General features: G+C 32.9%; 1 protein-coding gene across 1 annotated transcript in view; it reads left to right on the top strand.

Annotated features, from left to right (window-relative positions):
* Positions 1-4,030: 4,030 nt before the first annotated feature.
* Positions 4,031-18,696, top strand: part of LOC108917508 (beta-hexosaminidase subunit beta-like) — an 18,636-nt gene continuing 3,970 nt past the window's right edge. The window contains exons 1-5 of the mRNA XM_018724138.1: positions 4,031-4,269; positions 15,123-15,356; positions 15,674-15,908; positions 16,179-16,294; positions 16,351-16,556. Of these exons, the coding sequence (XP_018579654.1) occupies positions 4,078-4,269; positions 15,123-15,356; positions 15,674-15,908; positions 16,179-16,294; positions 16,351-16,556 (983 nt within the window). The 5' untranslated portion in view covers positions 4,031-4,077. The remainder of the gene's footprint in view (positions 4,270-15,122; positions 15,357-15,673; positions 15,909-16,178; positions 16,295-16,350; positions 16,557-18,696) is intronic.

Below are 18,696 nucleotides of genomic sequence, written 5' to 3'. Positions count from 1 at the left end.
AGATTAATAGCTACTTACGTGATATCTATCTTCCAGAAAGTAACCACAACACCCTCACATAACACACGGAACTAATCGGGTGGAAAACGAGCCTAAGATTCATGCAGACGCCGATCTCACTGGGTAAGCGTGTCGAGGTGGGCACCGCGAACTGTCGCCGAAGAGCGGCTCCTGAGCGTTTCTTGGCCAAACTGAAGACCTGCCAACCTGATGCCCGGTCGCGGATTGCAGAACCTACTCTTCTTCGCGCCAAGGTGGTAGCAGGAGGCGCGGACGGCGAACGGTTTCTCGGTTTCGTGGAGAAAATGCTTTTCCTTCGGGTATTTACTAGAATGTTAAGGTATTTCGTCGACAATGACATAACTTTTTCAAGCTGTCTTTAAATTGCAATTTTTTATACTAGGTTGCTAAATATCCTTTTGTATTCACCACTGAATAGCTCTTTTGGGAGCTTCAGCGGATAAAAAAATAAATTGAGAATGCAAAAGTAACTTCGCAACTGTGTATTTCAAATAATATTCTTTCAGAAACTGTTCGAAAGATTGTTAAATTTATGCGAAATTAATTTGAAACTTACAGTAGAAATGTGTATCGATTAGGTTTTAGTATGGATTAGGTAAATAGTCATAGAAAGTTATAATAGTCCAGACGGTATCTGTTTCAGAAAGTCCATATTTAGGTGAATCGTAATCCACGGAGACTTTTGTCTTTTTTGGCTTTCAAATATCACTAGAAATCAAAATTTTTCTATGCGCATAAAAAAACGTGGGCTTAACTTCTGGCGGCACAATATGTTAAAAATATTCGAAAAATGTCATATTTTTCTTGCTGTTTAATTATGTATCCTTTCAAAAGTTGATTTTAGGCGAAAATGGAAGACGAAAAAAATGTTTGTAATTAAATTTTTTACAAAATATGACTAGTTATAAATCGAATGAATCATGATTATTATTGTAATATCGAAAAAATCGCCAAAATAGGGTTTAAAAAACATTACTTTTTAGGGATTTTTTTTGGGGTATTTAAATTAGGTATAGGACCTTCATACTTGGCTCAAGAAAACTTCATGTTATGTAGAATCATCACACCAAATTTCATCAAAATCGGTTTGATAGATTTTGCATAATAATTTTGCAATTCCAGATTTTGAAAAAAAAATTGCAAATTTTCAAAATTTGGCACAGCAAAAACCAAGGCCCTTAGGTACTCGAAAATATAATCACATGTAGAAGGATTCTCAAGCTTTCAAATGCTTTTTGAAAAATTCGAATCCGTCAATTAGGAGAGCTCTGGCGCTTGTTTAAACATTGGTCGAATTTTTGTACTTATAAACAATTAGAATAACTTTGTGAATATTCAACCAAATCAAATATTTTAAAGCAGGTTTTAAAAGTTCTTGGAAAGGCGCTTCTTTAAAAAAAAAACACAGATCGATTGGTCAATTAATTACGTAGTTATAGCCGATCAAAGTTAACCGTCATTTACAATAAAAGTACTGGGACAATTTTAGAATATTTAAATAAATTTGTTTTTGATCTTTGATAAACAGTATGTAAGTTTATGCACTTACCTTTGATACAATAAAAAAATAAAGTTGATAATTAAAGGAAGTTTAAAGATAAATAATGATCGGACCAATAATTGTTAACGATAGGCATTTGAAAATACGCTAATTGTTTTTTTAAATAGCGAGACATCGATTTAAAAAAATCGGACCTCTAGAAGCTGAGATATTAAAAATTTTTAAGCGCATCGCGGTTTTGAACTCGCCGATTCAATTTCGAGCAGGCCGAAGCGGCCGCGCTCTCTGCTTCCCCCACCACCACCACCCGTACGATTTTCTTGAATTTCTCGCTTGCATAAATAACTTTAAACACGTTTTAAAGTAGGTTGCCAATGAAGAAAAGTATTGCAAACTTAGACCTGGTGACTATATACTCGGAATACCAAAGGTATATTTCGAAAAATTAGCCCGGATTGCAAAATTATTATGCAAAATCTATCAAACCGATTTTGATGAAATTTGGTGTGATGATTCTACATAACATGAAGTTTTCTTGAGCCAAGTATGAAGGTCCTATACCCAATTTAAAGACCCCAAAAAAAATCCTTAAAAAGTAATGTTTTTTAACCCTATTTCCGGCGATTTTTTCGATTTTTACAATAACAATAATAATTCATTCGATTTGTAACGTCATATTTTGTAAAAAATTTAATTACAAACATTTTTTCCTCTTCCATTTTCGCCTATAATCAAGTCTTGAAATGATACATATTTAAATGGGAAGAAAAATATGATATTTTTCGAATTTTTTAAACATATTGTGCCGCCAACAGTTAAGCCCAAAAAGCCAAAAATCTCCGTGGATATACGATTCACCCAAATATGGACTTTGAAACAGATACCGTCTGGACTATGTAGGTAAATCGACAAATACTTACCTAGTATTTTTTTAAATAGCCATTTCGTGCAGTAAGTTGTCCCACTTTATCGTCACGGAAGATACAGGGTGGTCCATTAATAACAGTAAATATCTTAAGGGAAAATTGCTGATGTTTAATTATGATAATTGACTTGAATATATTTTATTCGCATATTGCGAAATTTTCATTCAACAGGGCTGTTAAAATAAAAAAAAAATGTTTTTCGTTCTCTTCCAATATTTTGGGTATCACTGAACTGATTATCTGGAAAATTTGTACATCCATGGTTTTTAATGTGAACATTACGAATATGGTTTGTTACAGTCACTTCTAGGGGACTCTAGTGACACTTTCCTGTCGGTATAAAATATGCCTCACTATTTTTGCCCTTCGAAAATCTGAATTTGCTGCAAAAAGTTGTTTAATCAAGTTCAATTCTCAATAAAAGAGGTAGACTTAGTAAGTTGCTCGTTTTAGAATTACACAACATTAAGATTTTAGATACCATAGGTCAAAATTATATCAAACAACTATTTGTATCGAAGTAGACTGTAGTTGTAGTACGTATATTGACACTGTGTGGTTTGTGTCATTTTGTAACTTTTTTTTAAAGTGCCCCTTCAACGATTTCTCTCAACGAGTTAAAATATCAAGTGTGTTTATACCCAAAAAATTAGTGTGATATACCTACTTGGAACTTGGAATTATATCCAAATAATAGACAACCAAGAGGTTGTACAACAAGTTAGGATAAATATGATCAATTCGTCCAAAGGGAAATGTTGAAAGACTTAACTAAGAGCATACCGAAAAAAGAACGTTTCAATATGAATTGCAGAAAATATAATATCAAGTACATGCCAAATTAAGATTTTAGCTAAGATTTGTTCTGGATTTATACAATCCTCTTATACAGGGTGTATCCTAAGTCTGTGTCATAAATTAAGGGGGTGATTCCTTGGGGTCATTTTAGATCCAAAAGCCTTAATAAACCAGGACCCTAAGGTTACTGGTTTCCATGATAGAAGGTGTTAGTTTTTGAAAAATATCCCATCTTGGAAAAATGTTGTCCCGATTTGAACCTATTTGATTTTTTCTGGAATTATTTTAAATCTCGTTAATAATCTTCAACTTCCAGATTTTCTAAATCCTGAATCAATTTCTTTCCCAAATAATTGAAAACATAGAGCAAAAATTGTATTGAAGCATATGCAAAAAACATGAAAAAAAAAAAAAAAATTTCCGGCCTTAAAAATGACGTGAAAAAATGATAAAGGAGTACTTTCTAACAGGCCTTTAATTTACGTTTTATAGTCCCCTGTACTGTAGTGTATTTAGTGGAAAATTATTTGTTGGTACACATTACTACCACTGATTCAATAATATCTTTTCGCAAATAATTGACAATAACTAGGTCTATGAACTTGTCACAGCCAGCGTAATGACCCATACGAAACACACTTAAAATTTATTTACTCACTCTACATATTTCAAATATTGCGCTACTGTCATCAGACTCTTATTGGCCAAAAGAGTCGATTGATAACGGTTATTGTTATTTGGGAAATCTTCAACACCACTTAAGTCTAATCAGTTATGTGCTACTAAATAGTTAAATAGACGGGCTATCGATCATTGTTGTACGACAGCGCGATGCGTTCTCACAGCAATATGATTACCCTGCAATTGTTGATAAGTGCGTCTCTGCTATTATTAGCAGACTGTTACATAGTTGACCCTGGTCCGACAGTGATAGCCACGAAAGGAGAAGTATGGCCAAAACCCTACAGCCAATACAGCTCTGATAAATTTTACGTTGTCCGACCAGTTCTGTTTGAATTTTCGGTAAGTAGAGATTAGTGTTTGAATGCTCGTTAATAAACTCAGTGTCAAGGTCAGTGCAACTGTTCTGATTGAATAATAATAAGTTTCCAGCTCATTGAAATAACACAGTGATTATAGAAATGATTTACAGTGACAGCTTTGTATAAAACTTTGTTGTCGTAAGTCTGTTACTAAATACTGTCTATTTTAAGACATAAATTTAAAATTTGGAAAAAATTATTGATATAGAACAGTTATTTTCTAATATTTAACACTACTGCATTACTCCGAGCTATTTCAAGATGATAGCAGTTGATTTAAAATAAGGAAGATTAACGTTTAAACAAAGACTTAATAAATATTAAACAATCTCATTCTAATATTACTATTACGTTACACTCTTTTACTATCTAATAATAGGTAACAGGTGTAATCCTTATATAGGGTATTTCTAAAATATAGTTTCAAATTTGGTGGTAAAAGTGGACTGTAATGATTTTTTTTTATTTTAAAAATTGACACATTTTTCGTAACATAATTCGCTTTTCACAAAGAGTGTCCTAAAAGTCACAAAAATTCATGTATTCTTGTGCGATAACCACACACTTTGTTGATACATGAATAATGCAGAATGCTATGGATTTTACTGATAACATAGCCACAGAAAAAGAAATTGTCTGTACTTTTCATGCGACATATGTTGTCCGTAGTATTTTTGCCTCCTGATCACGAATCCGGTCTCAGAATTGAGCTACCACATCTCAGGAATTTCCTAACATCAAAAAAACAGATCAAAATTAGCAGAGATTGACGAAAAAGTGCTAGGAAAAATGCAAAAAAAAATTTTTGCTATATTCAAATGTCCATTTATATGGTAAAGACCCCCCTGAACGTGAATCCGCGGTTAGAATTGATGGTTCTTTTTCTATCCTCAAAAAAACGGGTTAATCAATGTCAGATATCACGAATTTTCAAAAAATAACACATTCGCGCCAAATTTGGTGTAGGGAGGTTTTCGGGGTCGTTGATTACGAATTCGTGGTCAATTTTGCAAAATTCAATTTGGCGGATACAAAATGGCCGACCAAATTTTCACAAAATAACACATTCGTGCCAAATTTGGTGTACGGGGGTTTTCGGGGTCGCTGATTACGAATTCGAGGTCAGAATAGCGAAATTCAAGATGGCGGATCCAAGATGGTAGACCAAATTTTCAAAAAATAACACATTCGTACCAAATTTGGGTTAAGGGGGTTTTCGAGGTCGCTGATCACGAATTCGAGGTCAATTTTGCAAATTTTCAAAAAATAATACATTCGGGCCAAATTTGGTAGAAGGGGATTTTCGAGGCCGCTGATCATGAATTCGAGGTCAATTCAGCAAAATTCAAGATGGCGGATCCAAGATGGCCGACCAAATTTTCAAATAATAACACATACGCGCCAAATCTGGTACACGGGGGTTTTCGGGGTCGCTAATTACAAATTCGAGGTCAGAATTGCGAAATTCATTTTGTAATATTTTTATTTACTTTACTGAGTACGCAATCGTGTTTTAACTTTCTTTTTTTTTGACTACCTATATCTTGTTCTTTTTTCTGTAAAATATCTATTCAGATCTAATCTCGGATTCGTGATCACTGACACCGAAAACCCCAGTATACCAAATTTGGTGCGGATCTGTTATTTTTTGTAAATTCGTTATATCTGACCTTAATTAATCCGTTTTTTTTTTGAGGTTAAAAAAAGAACCATCAGTTCTAACCGCGGATTCACATTCAATAATAATAATAATAATAAGCTTTATTTTCCTCAAAGACAAAAGACATTGTATAGGAATAGTCATACAGCAAGATACCTTAACCTACTTACTACATACTAAACAATAGTTGCAATTTCAACATACATTAATTAGAAAAAAATTCATTCAATGTATAAAATGTACTGTTTACCAGATATCGGTACAGCCTATTTTTAAAGATTGTGAGACTTTGTGCTCTTTTTATATCCAAACACAATTTATTATAAACTTTTAGGCCCAGATAAAAAGGTGAATTTAAAGACACATTATATTTAAAAAAAGGAAGGTGGAAATTTTTATTTTGTCGAGTGTCTCTGTTATGTATATTTTCGTTCAGTATAAAGTTAGAAACATTTTTGAAAACATATACAGCAAGTTCAAAAATAAACAACGACACAACAGTTAAAATATTAAACTTTCTAAAAACATTTCTGCATGACATATGACTGGGAATTCCCGCCATATTCCTTAAAATTCGTTTCTGGACAACAAATACATCCGGTGATAAGGTGGAATTTCCCCAGAGGACAACTCCGTACCGCAATCTTGAACTGACTTGGGCGTTGTATACTGTTATTAACTGTGACAAGGTTAACACAGGTTTTAAACTTCTTATCAGATAGCTGACGGAATTTAGTTTTGATATCAGCTGAGTGCAATGAGACCTCCATGTCAAGCATTCATCGATCGTTATTCCCAAAAATTTTATATCCATCTCCCATTTCAATAAATCTGAGCCATTAAAAGTTACATTAATATTGCAGCAATTTTTTTGTCGGTTATGAAACCTAATTACTTGAGTCTTATTTGTGTTCAGAAAAAGATCATTAGAAGCGTACCACGCACCCACATCTTTCAGTAAAGCATTGGTTTTGAGCCGCAAGGCCTCGTCTGAGTTACCAGAAACCAATAATGATGCATCATCTGCATACATGACGGACGAGGCATCAGAAACAACTTTGTCAAACTCATTTGTATATAGTAAGAAAAGGACAGGGCCCAATATAGACCCCTGAGGAACCCCCATATTAATATCCACCCGCTCAGAACTAACCTGCGACAAAACGTTGTTACCCTAGTAAGCGAGACAGACATATTGTTCACGTTCTTTTAAAAAAGATGCCACCCAATCATTAGCAACCCCTCGTATGCCATAGTTATGAAGTTTTAAAAGCAGCTTCTCATGATTGACACAATCGAAAGCTTTACTAACGTCACAAAATATACCAATGGGGGACTCGCCCACTTCAATATATTGTAACACACTCTGGTAGAAGTCAAGCAAGGCAGTACTAGTCGACTTCCCAGACTGAAAACCGTGCTGATGGTAAGAAAAAATTTTATGTTTTGCAACAAATTTCAATAACCGTTCCAAATAACAATATTCAAACACACTAGAAAAGGCCGGCGGGACTGTATAGGTCTATAATTTTCCATAGATTGTGGATAGTTTTTCTTATAAATAGGAATGACTTTCCCCACTTTTAACATTTTTGGAAAAGAACCTGTTAGAAAGGATAAATTAACGAGGTAAGTGACAGATTCAAGAATACAATCCATAACCTCTTTAACCAAGAACATGGGAATGTCGTCAGATCCAGAGGAATGTTTTCGTTTAAGTTTATATTTTAAAAGAGAAAATATTTCCTCCTTTACAAAAGGTTCCAAAAAAAGTGAACAGATTTTAATATGAAAATCACAGTTAAAGGGTTTACTTGTACGTATATTATTTGTTATATGGATAGGAGCATTTTTGAAATAATTATTAAAACACGATGATATGGTAAAAGGATCTTCACAAGTTTACCATCCAACATAATATTTATCTTATGATGTACTTTATTTTTATTTGAAAGCTCAGATATAATACCCCAAGCAGCCTTGCCTACATTATCAGAGTTTATAATTTTATTTTGGTAATATTCTTTTTTAGTTTTCTCAATTAACTGCATGTGAGCTTTTCTAGAAGTCTTATATTTTTCAAAATTTTTGGGGTTATCAAATTTAAGAGTATACAACTCTTTCAATTTTACACTGGATAGTTTAACCTCGTCCGTCACCCACTTCTTATTGGTTGTAGTACATTTATTATAGAATTTTTTTAGTGGGAAATGTTTATTAAAATAAAATATGAACACATCAAAAAAGGTGCTAAATGCTTTGTCAATAGTAGGCACGTGATACAATTCTGACCACAACTCTTTTTGCAGATCAAAACGAAAATTTTTTATAGCATGTTCAGAAAAACTCCTTCTGAACTGGGAGGTACGTACAGCGTTACAATTCTGGCTACTGGAGGACTCAAATAACACAGTTCTATGATCTGATATAACATTGTCCAAAACACACACTAAATTATTTTCGATGTTAGTGAATATATGATCGATAATGGTTGAAGAAGTGTTAGTTACACGGGTAGGCCACCTTACCACCGCAAACAAATTAAAATTACTGAGGACACTGCACACTTTATTAAAATCATTAATAGTCCTAGAGCCCAGAGTAGAATCCAAATTAAAGTCACCAGTTAAAATTATACTTATGCCAGGCTTATACAAATAGTCCATAACAGCAAACACTCTGTCAATAAATAAATTTATATCACCACTAGGTGATCTATAGCAGGACATGATAAGCACAGTGGATAGGTCTGTCTTCCACGAGGTGCAGCATATTTCAAAATGTCTGTCAATACAGAATTGGCTTAAATTGATAGAATGAGCATTCAAACTACTTCGTGAATATATGGCAACACCACCTTTTTCAAATGTATTTCTACAGTAATAACTACTTAAAGAAAAGTCACTGATATATTTAGCTTTGATTGACTCATTGTTACAATGAGTCTCTGAAAAACACAAAAATTTTATTTGATAAAAGTTTGAGATATCAATTTCTAAAGAATTAATCGATTGTGCATTCAAACTCTGAACATTTAATACAAGGACATCAGGGTTAAATATCATTTTATGGATTTCATTGGTGCTACTTTTTGAAAAAACTTACTTATACAAGCGCCGTCTGGCCATATGCTTGGTTGCATAGCTTTTTTAAAGTTTGTCTCATAAACAGACACTTTGAAGGAAGAGTACAAATTGGGGTGTTTGGGTTTTATAACTTCACAAATCACTTCTGGAAACGACACTTCAAGTAGTTGGCACAAATCACTGGGCGAAGTTTGGTTATTTATTCGGCTTACGTGAATATGAACCATTTTTTTGACTCCTTTAATGGAGGTGTCCGTGTTGTTTCCAATAACCGTCCGTCGGCGACGTCTAGATTTAAAAGGAACTTTTTCCCACTTTTCCTGCTTAGCTGGTTGTGTTGGGTTGTATTCGTGTTGGGACATAGGGCTATTGTCATCAGTAGCCAGATTAATTATATCCTGACACTTTAATTGAGTTTGTACCTTTAAGATCTCGGCTGAAACTTGACTCCTCTGTAAATTGGGATTTCCTTTTTTATTATTGACATCACTCAGTTCATTGACATTAACCTTGGGTGGGTTTTTGTTAGGTGTGTTTTTAGGTGTGTTTTTAATGGTTTTTACTTCCTCTTGTTTTTCCGATAGCCTGGCTTTATATACAGTTTTTGGTATATCTTTTTGTAGATTCCCATGAGGTGCTACTGATAATTTATTTAGGAGATCGATTTGCACATTTAGCAAATCAATTTTCTCTCTTAATTCAGAAATTAAAGCGTCTTTCTGTTTGATAATATAAGTAAAGATATGCACGTCTACCTTATTATCTGAGTTTGAGACTTCCTCCATGGCGTCAAAAAAGGCTGCTTCCACGTCACTGTTAGGAACACTTTTGTTTTCGCAACAAATTAGAGAAGAACCATCTTCGGAAACCTCAACATAGGAACAGTATTTTGCACAACTAAAATGGAATACATTGTCGCAGTTTCTGCATTTAATTCCATTTACTAATTTTGATTTACAGCGTTTACATGTGAGAGCGGTTTCACTGCCGTCCCCACCGAACGACATGATATCGTCTATCAATGGGGTCTTAACCATATAAATGAACATTTCAATATAGAAAAATAATTTTTTTTGTATATTTCCTAGCACTTTTTCGTGAATTTTTGCTATTTTTGACCTATTTTTTGAGGTTAGGAAATTTCTGTGATGTGATAGCTCAATTCTGACACCGGATTCATGATCAGGAGGAAAAAATACTACGGATAACGTATGTCGCATGAAAAGTACAGACAAATTTTTTTTGTGTGGTTTTGTAATTAAAATAAAAAAGTAGTTTAAAGAAAAAATTGATGGTTTTGGATGATTTTAACGCTGTATTTGAGGCCTACTGAAATTTTAAACCTAATAAAAAAATGCATAGTCTATAATTAATAGATTTTAACCTCAGGTAATGTTCTTAACCACTTTCCCCTACTATAATTGCAGCGGTCGGCAACTATTATTTTGTGAGTGCAATTAAAATAAAAAAATTAGAAAGGAATATTAGTTTTTTTAATTTTCAGAATCTGCGCCATCAAAGTATCTACATAAAAATTTTGTGTTATTGCTAATTTTTCAGGAAACGGTGTAAAAGTTTATTATTTTGCCGAAAATGCCGTGTACAATTTCGTTAAGAAAACAATACTCATTTACTCCCTACTTCTCCGTCACCGTAAGTTTGAATAAAACTGTTGTCCTATTAGGTTATTACCACCGATAACATAGGCCGACAAAATGTGGCCGACCTTCTAACCCAGAAACCTGAATGTACTCTGTAGTGCATTCATGAATTCGAATCCGTTGTCTAAATTTCTCAATTGGCTCAGGTTTTCGAGATATTCTAACCTAAAAGTACCAAAATAGCTATTTTTTGACATATTTGAGGTTATGTTTCAAATTTTTATTAAAACCATTAATGGGATCTTAAAGTATTATACTTACTCTTTGATTTATCCCGATATCATTTTTTGAGAAATAGCATGTTAAAGTTTAGTAGTTTGACTTTATCTCTCGATTTTTAATATACTGACAACACAGCACCACGAACCTAAATTTATCGGTTCCCGGAAGTAGGGATCCTGTTTTTGGGGTCGCTGATCATGAATATGAACTCCAAAATACTCTATCACGTCAAATTTTGCAATAAACTTCAAAAAAATTGTCTAAAAATTCGATATATGGCCGATATTTTACGCATTATATCAATTTGGAAATACATCTACATGCAAAAGAGGCTAATACGCCCAATCCCGAACTCATAAACCCTAGGCCCAAAAACTCTAAGCCCATAAACCCATAAGGTTTGTGATTCAAAAATCTAGAAATAAGTCAAACTACTTTTCAACATGCGATTTCTCAAAAGCGAAAAATGATATCGGGATTAATCTAAGTACATTTTAAAGAGTAAGTATAGTACTTTAAGACCCCATCAGTGATTTCAACCGAAAAATTTACCTTTCCATGCAACATAACCTCAAATATGTAAAAAAAAAATCGCGATTTTGGCACTTTTAGGTTAGGATTCGAATTCAGCGCTCGAAAATCCTTTGGGAAAGTATATTCGTGTTGTCGGCCTGTATAATTTAAAAATTTGTCCTTCGTGCATCTTATTGATTATTTAGAAGTTACGGAGTTGTAAGTGGAGTTACATAAAAAAATATATCCTTAGTAGTGCATTTTTGGCACTGTAACTTTTTTACTAAGCGTTTTCAAATGCATGCTTTTTCTTGAAAATGAGATTTCCTCTCCGATTTCAATTTGACACCATATTTTATTAACACCCTGTATTATTATAGTACCGGAAATAATAATGTTGTGTCTAACTATGTAAAACTTTTAAAGGGCGGAGAACATTTTCATACCACTAAAAACTTTCCAAGACAAACTCAAGTAGAAAACTTGCGACACGTATAATAAATCCTACAAGCTTCTTAGCAACAACATTTTTAATGTTTTTGTGGGTTACTAGCCAAGGAATGAAATCTGTTATAGTCACCTTAGAGCAGATTAATCTATATCAAGTATTAAATATTTTTACTTTATTTCCTTTTAAAATTTAAAGAGAACAGAAATGAATAATTATTCTTTTTTGAACTTTGCTAGAATTTGGATGTACGATACAAAGATGGATGTTTTCTATTTATTCCTGTAGATGAATACTTACTGTGTAATTTGAAAATTAAGCAAATAAAATCATTTGTCAAAAGCAACATCTAAGTATTGCATTTTTGAAACACTTGTATCAGGTATTTTCTTAAACACTTGAAGAACAGATAACACTACAAGTAGATAATATCTACATTCAATATGTCACTATTGTTATTCCAAGTATAGAAAACAATGATTGTGAAATGCTTAAATTTTTGTTTGTTTATCTGTTTGTTCTATTATTTAATGTATTTATCGTATTTAAAAACTGATAATGATAACCAACGGAATTTAGAGAACAATTGATTGAATACTACAATAATAAATCTGCCCAGTATATTGAATCTTTTATTTTACATCCTTGCAAATGCATTTATTTTTTCTAATTTATGTATTATCATTCTTTTACTAATATGTTGTTAAAACGGTTGAACCCATTAAAGACAATGCATATTTAAAATATATAATTTTTCAATAAATTTTAATGCTGCAAACTTGAAAATAACTGATTTATGATGAAGAGAAGATTCATTGTCATTAATTACACAGCCACACAGAAAAAAAAAGTTGGGTATACTTTTTATGCAACATATATTTTTCGTAGTAATTTGGCCTCCTGATCACGAACCTGGGGTCAGAATTGGCCCATCACGTCACAATTTTTTCCTAACCTCAAAAAACTTGTGAAAAATAGTGAAAATTGATGAAAATTTACTGGGAAAATTTGGAAAAAAATTTATTTCCACATCAAATTGTACATTTTTATGTAAAAGACTCTGCTGAATTCAAATCCACTGTCAGAATTGAGCTAGAACGTGTGGTTTTTTTTCTAACCTCAAAAAACCGAGCAGGAATCGCTATTTTCAAATTCTGAGCGAATTTTGACCAGATTTTGTATAAAGGGGTTTTTTGGGTCGCTGATTACGAATATGAATTCACATTGTAAAAATTCAAGATGACTGATCCAATATGGCGGGGGTACTTTTTTGAAATCCACCGATTTCAGTAAAATTTGGCATCATAAGGATTGCTGGTTGATCTCACCTTCATTAATCACACATCTGGAGCCAGATTTTCATAAGACGTGAGCCGCCATGGGCTTGTTAGCATAAATCTTATACTTCAAAAAAACCCTAAGAATAAAGTACAACGGTGTTAAATTGCATGATTTGGGCGGCCAATTCTGATCACCAAAACGGGCAATTACACGACCAGGACATAACTCTTGCAGTAATAGAATTGTTTCTCTGTCTGTCTACATCCATATTTTGCAATTTAGGCAGAAGAACCAGGAATATCATGTCGCGATAGCGAGCACCATTAACTGTTATTGCTGATTGGCCGTATTTTCGAAGAAGAATGGTTCGATGATGCCTCCAGCCCAAATTCCGCACCAAACAGTGACACGTTGTGGATGTATTTCTCAACAATCACTCGTGGATTTTCTGAACCCTAATTGGGACCATTTGGCTGATTAACGAAACCATCAAGATGAAATTGGGCCCCATCGCTGAAGATGATTGAAAAATCAGCATCCATAATCCATTTAACAAACTCTTTTCGCGCTGCGTGGTCAGTAGGCTTCAGTTCAATTGAACTTTCTAAGCGTGAAGATGTAAATCTTTCGTGAGAATACGCTGTAGAGAACTTCTCGAAATGTCCAATTATTAACCATGGTGCCGAATTGATGTTCTTGGACTCTCAGCAACACTCTCACGGCCTGCTTCGATGTCTTGAGTTAAACGACTTGTTGACAGACGGCCAGAGTTGCTCCAGTCATTCTGTCCAAAAATAAGGAGAAGAAAAGAAAGTGAACCGGGAAAGCCAAATTTTTTATATGTTGTGGGGGTGCTTAGAAAAGCTTAACTTGAGATTTGAGACCAAGATGAAAAGTTTATAGGACTTAAATTGTAGATCGGCGGAAGAGAAACAAAAAATAACAAAACAACATATCTCTATCTCGAAGGAGACCCGAGTTATCGCGAAAACCATAATCTACAGCTTTCTTCAAGTTGGCAAATCGAAACTTCGCACGGATTTGCCGACTTCGCGGCGCGGTAAAACACGTAATTATCACCCTAGAGAAAAAACAAAGACACCAAATTGTTCGTACAAACACCCGCTACAAGTTTTATAATATAAGGAAAAAAAGAAAAATCCGAAAAACCAGATCGAATCTTTGAATTTTTATCAATTTTGTTCGATATCTCAACAACTAACAATAATAGGTGAAAAGTTTATAGGACCTGAATTGTAGATCATCGAGGAACAAAAAACAACAAAACAACAATTCTGTATCTCGACGGGGAACCGAGTTATAGCAAAAACTAAATTTCACCCCTTTTTCCAAGATGGCGGAATATGCACATAGGGAATCTTGGTCTCAAATCTCAAGTTAAGCTTTCCTAAGCACCTTCCACAACATATAAAACATTTGGCTTTCCCGATTCACTTTCTTTTCCAAATGTACAGAATGACTGGACTAAGTTTTAAGATCACTAATTGATCCAGTCACCCTGACTTTTTCAATTAAACTGTTAAAGTTAAATCACTATTCCGGCCATATTTTGTAAGAAAATTGCGGAAGTTTGAACTTTCTTAAAATGACCGTATTATAAAAAATGCCCTGTACAAAATATCGATATTAACTAATATAGGAGTCTTTGCTTAATATTTGCTATAACTCTGTCAAATATTTTTGCTCCAAGTGTTAGTAATTGAAAGTTAGTACAACTTCCTCGAGGTCAGGTTCTTTTCTACATAACTTGGCAACCCCGCATTAAATGATAAACTGTTTATATTACCATATATAGAATTACCTCGGAAATCCATATGTTTAAAAATAGACAGGGTGTTTCCATTTAAAAAATGTAATATTTGGCGTTTTACTTTCTCACACTAATGGCTCACCCTGTATAAACTCTAAAGACGAAAAATATTTCTAGTTCAACGTTTTTAGCTGACAACAGACAACCAGTGCAACTTTTTGCAAAATGCCTTTAGTAGATATCACAAAATCTTGGCAGCCGAGTCCAATAGAGGCAAGAAAAGCTTTTCATTTTTCAAACACCTTCTTTATAAAAAGCAATGGCAAGTCGAAGAAAACTTCCTTGGGTACTTGGATAAATTGAATGTTAAATTAGATGGAAGCTGTACAGATGGTGAATATCCAACTTCTGCCATAAATGAGAATTAATGTATTTATCGTATTTAAAAACTGATAATGATAACCAATAACTTAACAACGGAATTTAGAGAACAATTAATTGAATTAATTGGTCAGGTTTTTTCCAAAATTCGAAGAATTTTCTACATAACTTGGCAACCCCGCACTAAAATGATAAACTGTTTATATTACCATATATAGAATTTTCTTGGAAATCCATATCTTTAAAAATATACAGTGTTCCATTTAAAAAATGTAATATTTGGCGTTTTACTTTCTCACACTAATGGCTCACCCTGTATAAACTCTAAAGACGAAAAATATTTCTAGTTCAACGTTTTTAGCTGACAACAGACAACCAGTGCAACTTTTTGCAAAATGCCTTTAGTAGATATCACAAAATCTTGGCAGCCGAGTCCAATAGAGGCAAGAAAAGCTTTTCATTTTTCAAACACCTTCTTTATAAAAAGCAATGGCAAGTCGAAGAAAACTTCCTTGGGTACTTGGATAAATTGAATGTTAAATTAGATGGAAGCTGTACAGATGGTGAATATCCAACTTCTGCCATAAATGAGAAATGTAAGTACATATTATTTAAATCATTGTACAATAGAAACACAATAATGAAACGTTTCAACAAATAAGTTCACAAGATTTTTAATTGAGAAACAACTACTCTGTGGACTATAGCCTGGTCCAGTAGCACTGACAATCAAAATATGACGTTCTTCGTAGATTGTATATGTCACAAACATTTTTGTACGATAGTCATCAATTCCTATCTTTGGATATATTTTATCATCAGATTTTTATAATTAAAATAATTAACAAGGGAATTATTGTTTTCAGATAATTTAACAATCAATGAAGAAGGCGCCGCATTGGTGGCTCCTACAATTTGGGGCATCCTGAGAGGTCTAGAAACATTTTCCCAACTGATATATCTAGGAGATGACACAATTTCGGTAAATTAGCTTGAAGAAAATTGAAACATCGAAACATTTAATTAATTTGTTTTCAGTTAAGGGTCAATTTAACAGAAATTAAGGACCAGCCACGATTTTCACATCGCGGTCTGCTTTTGGATACTTCAAGACATTTTATGCCAGTGGACATTATTCTTGTAATGCTGGACGCTATGTCTTACAACAAAATGAACGTTTTCCACTGGCATATTACAGACGATCAGAGTTTCCCTTACGTAAGCACGAAATTTCCAGAACTTAGGTAAGCTGTGTTTAATTATTTAATTTATTTTATTTAATTCGTCCAACTGGAAGGAAACACAATTATACGGTTAATAAATACTAAACAAAATAAAAATAACGTTTATGTAACAATAAAATTATAAAATAGAAAAGTACAATTAAAACTACGAATTATGTTAAAAAAAAGACAATTGTTAATGAACAAAAAACAGAACAAAATAATACGTAGATATGTACATAAATTATAAGAGTAATAAAAAAAGAATAGTAATAGAAATATAGAGTTATAAAAAAAAACAAAAAACGAGCAATTTATAATAAAAGATAATAACTTGTCGATTTAATAAATCTCCTTTTCACTTTTCTAATGATGTTATATAACAAGTATAATGAGATCAAACCACAGAGGCATATTTCAACATGGGATACGTGGAGTGAAAATCTTTTTGAAGCTTTTACTGTTACGGAAAATAAAACCGAAATGTTTATATGCCCCTGCAATATGCACAGAAAATGTTATTTCGTCATCAAATATAATAATCAGATCCTTGACACAACCTGGTCTATCCAACACATGGTCACTCAATCTGTAGCGAAACCGAATAGGATTGAGAGTGGACATTAGAATTACTCCCGATATCATTAATGAAGAAAGTATAAAACAGTGGGTCAAGTATCGAACCCTGAGGCACGCCAGATATTTGATTAAATATATCAAATTTATTGCAACCACGTACGCTAACAATAATTTCAAACAGTTTAGAAAAATTTCATAAAATAGCAAATACACTCTTTTGAAATATCAAAAAATAAAGCACAATCGTATAAGCACCAAAGTATTCTCATATTTAATCGTGTGATTGCATCAGTAGAAAAGATATCCAATTAAATAAAATGGGTTAAATCGCCCAGTATAGCATATGTCTGTTTCAAATTTTCCTATTGCACTTCAAATAACTTTTGAAATGGTTAAGAAAACACCTTTTTTCTACTCATATGTAAAAGTGAGGACGACACGATTGAACTTATAGAGAGTGACAATTTTTAATTCTAGAACATAATTTTTTAACTTATAGAAACGAAAATGAAGATGTAAAATTTTTGATTTTCTTAATGACATTCTTTGATAAAAATGATTACGTTACTTACTATAAAAGCAACTCAAATAATCAATAATTTTCATTGTAACGATTTGTTTTGAATTAAATTGAACTTAAAATTTATGTTTATCTTCCTATTCGAAATGAAATAAGTTTTCGTGTATAAACTTACTCCACTCGTCGCTAGACCGTTGCTCGTGAATAGTTTACTCACGAAAAAATGAAAAAAATGGTATTTTCTTCTGTTGTTGCAAAATATACTTATTAGTGCTCCCATATTTTTTATCTTGCGTACTTTTCTCTTTTTATTTATGATAAAATTGCATAAAAACTTTCTCACTTAACCTGTATAGTGACTATTAAAATGAATATATTCCCCCACTTATTTTTCCATATCATCATCACCGATCGCTATTAGTATAATATTTCTTCCATGAAGCTCTTAGGAGTAACAACATAGCTCTACTCTTATAGACCAGGAAAATTAGCGAAAAAAAAGAGAAACTCGAAAAAATTCCTATGCCCGATATTATTGTAAAATTGTCTAAAGGAACATAATACGAGACATCTCTCATCTCGTGAGTAAAAAAAAATTATTAGCTAACTTTTCTATTTAAACAAATAAGTGAGGAAACAATTTTTTCACTTTGCAGGGAAAACCATCAATTTTAGCGAAAAGTGACTCTCAGACAGCTTGTATGGAATAAAATTATCTACAAAATGAGACTTGTTAAATTAAAATCAGTTAAGAAACAAAAAAGTTATTGCAAAAAAACAAGAAAGTGACCATTTTTTAATTTGTTTATAACTATCGCATTTATTGTTAAAATTTTATAAAACCTATAACAAGTTGAGGGTTTTATCATACTTTAAAAGTATGTCAAAAGTGGGCGCTGTAGGTACAATAGTTTTCGCACAATTCTATTTGTTATAACGGAGGCTCCAAAAGTTATGAACTTTAAGCCTCTGTACAAGCGTTAATTTTCAACCAAACATGATTCTGAAAGCGTCATTGTAATCTTAAAGACGTAATTAAGCGACCTATTAAAAAATATCACC

This window comes from Anoplophora glabripennis, unplaced genomic scaffold, assembly GCF_000390285.2.
Source record: "Anoplophora glabripennis isolate ALB-LARVAE unplaced genomic scaffold, Agla_2.0 scaffold57, whole genome shotgun sequence".
Classification (NCBI taxonomy): Eukaryota; Metazoa; Arthropoda; class Insecta; order Coleoptera; family Cerambycidae; genus Anoplophora; species Anoplophora glabripennis.
This window is presented reverse-complemented; position numbering and strand designations above follow the sequence as displayed.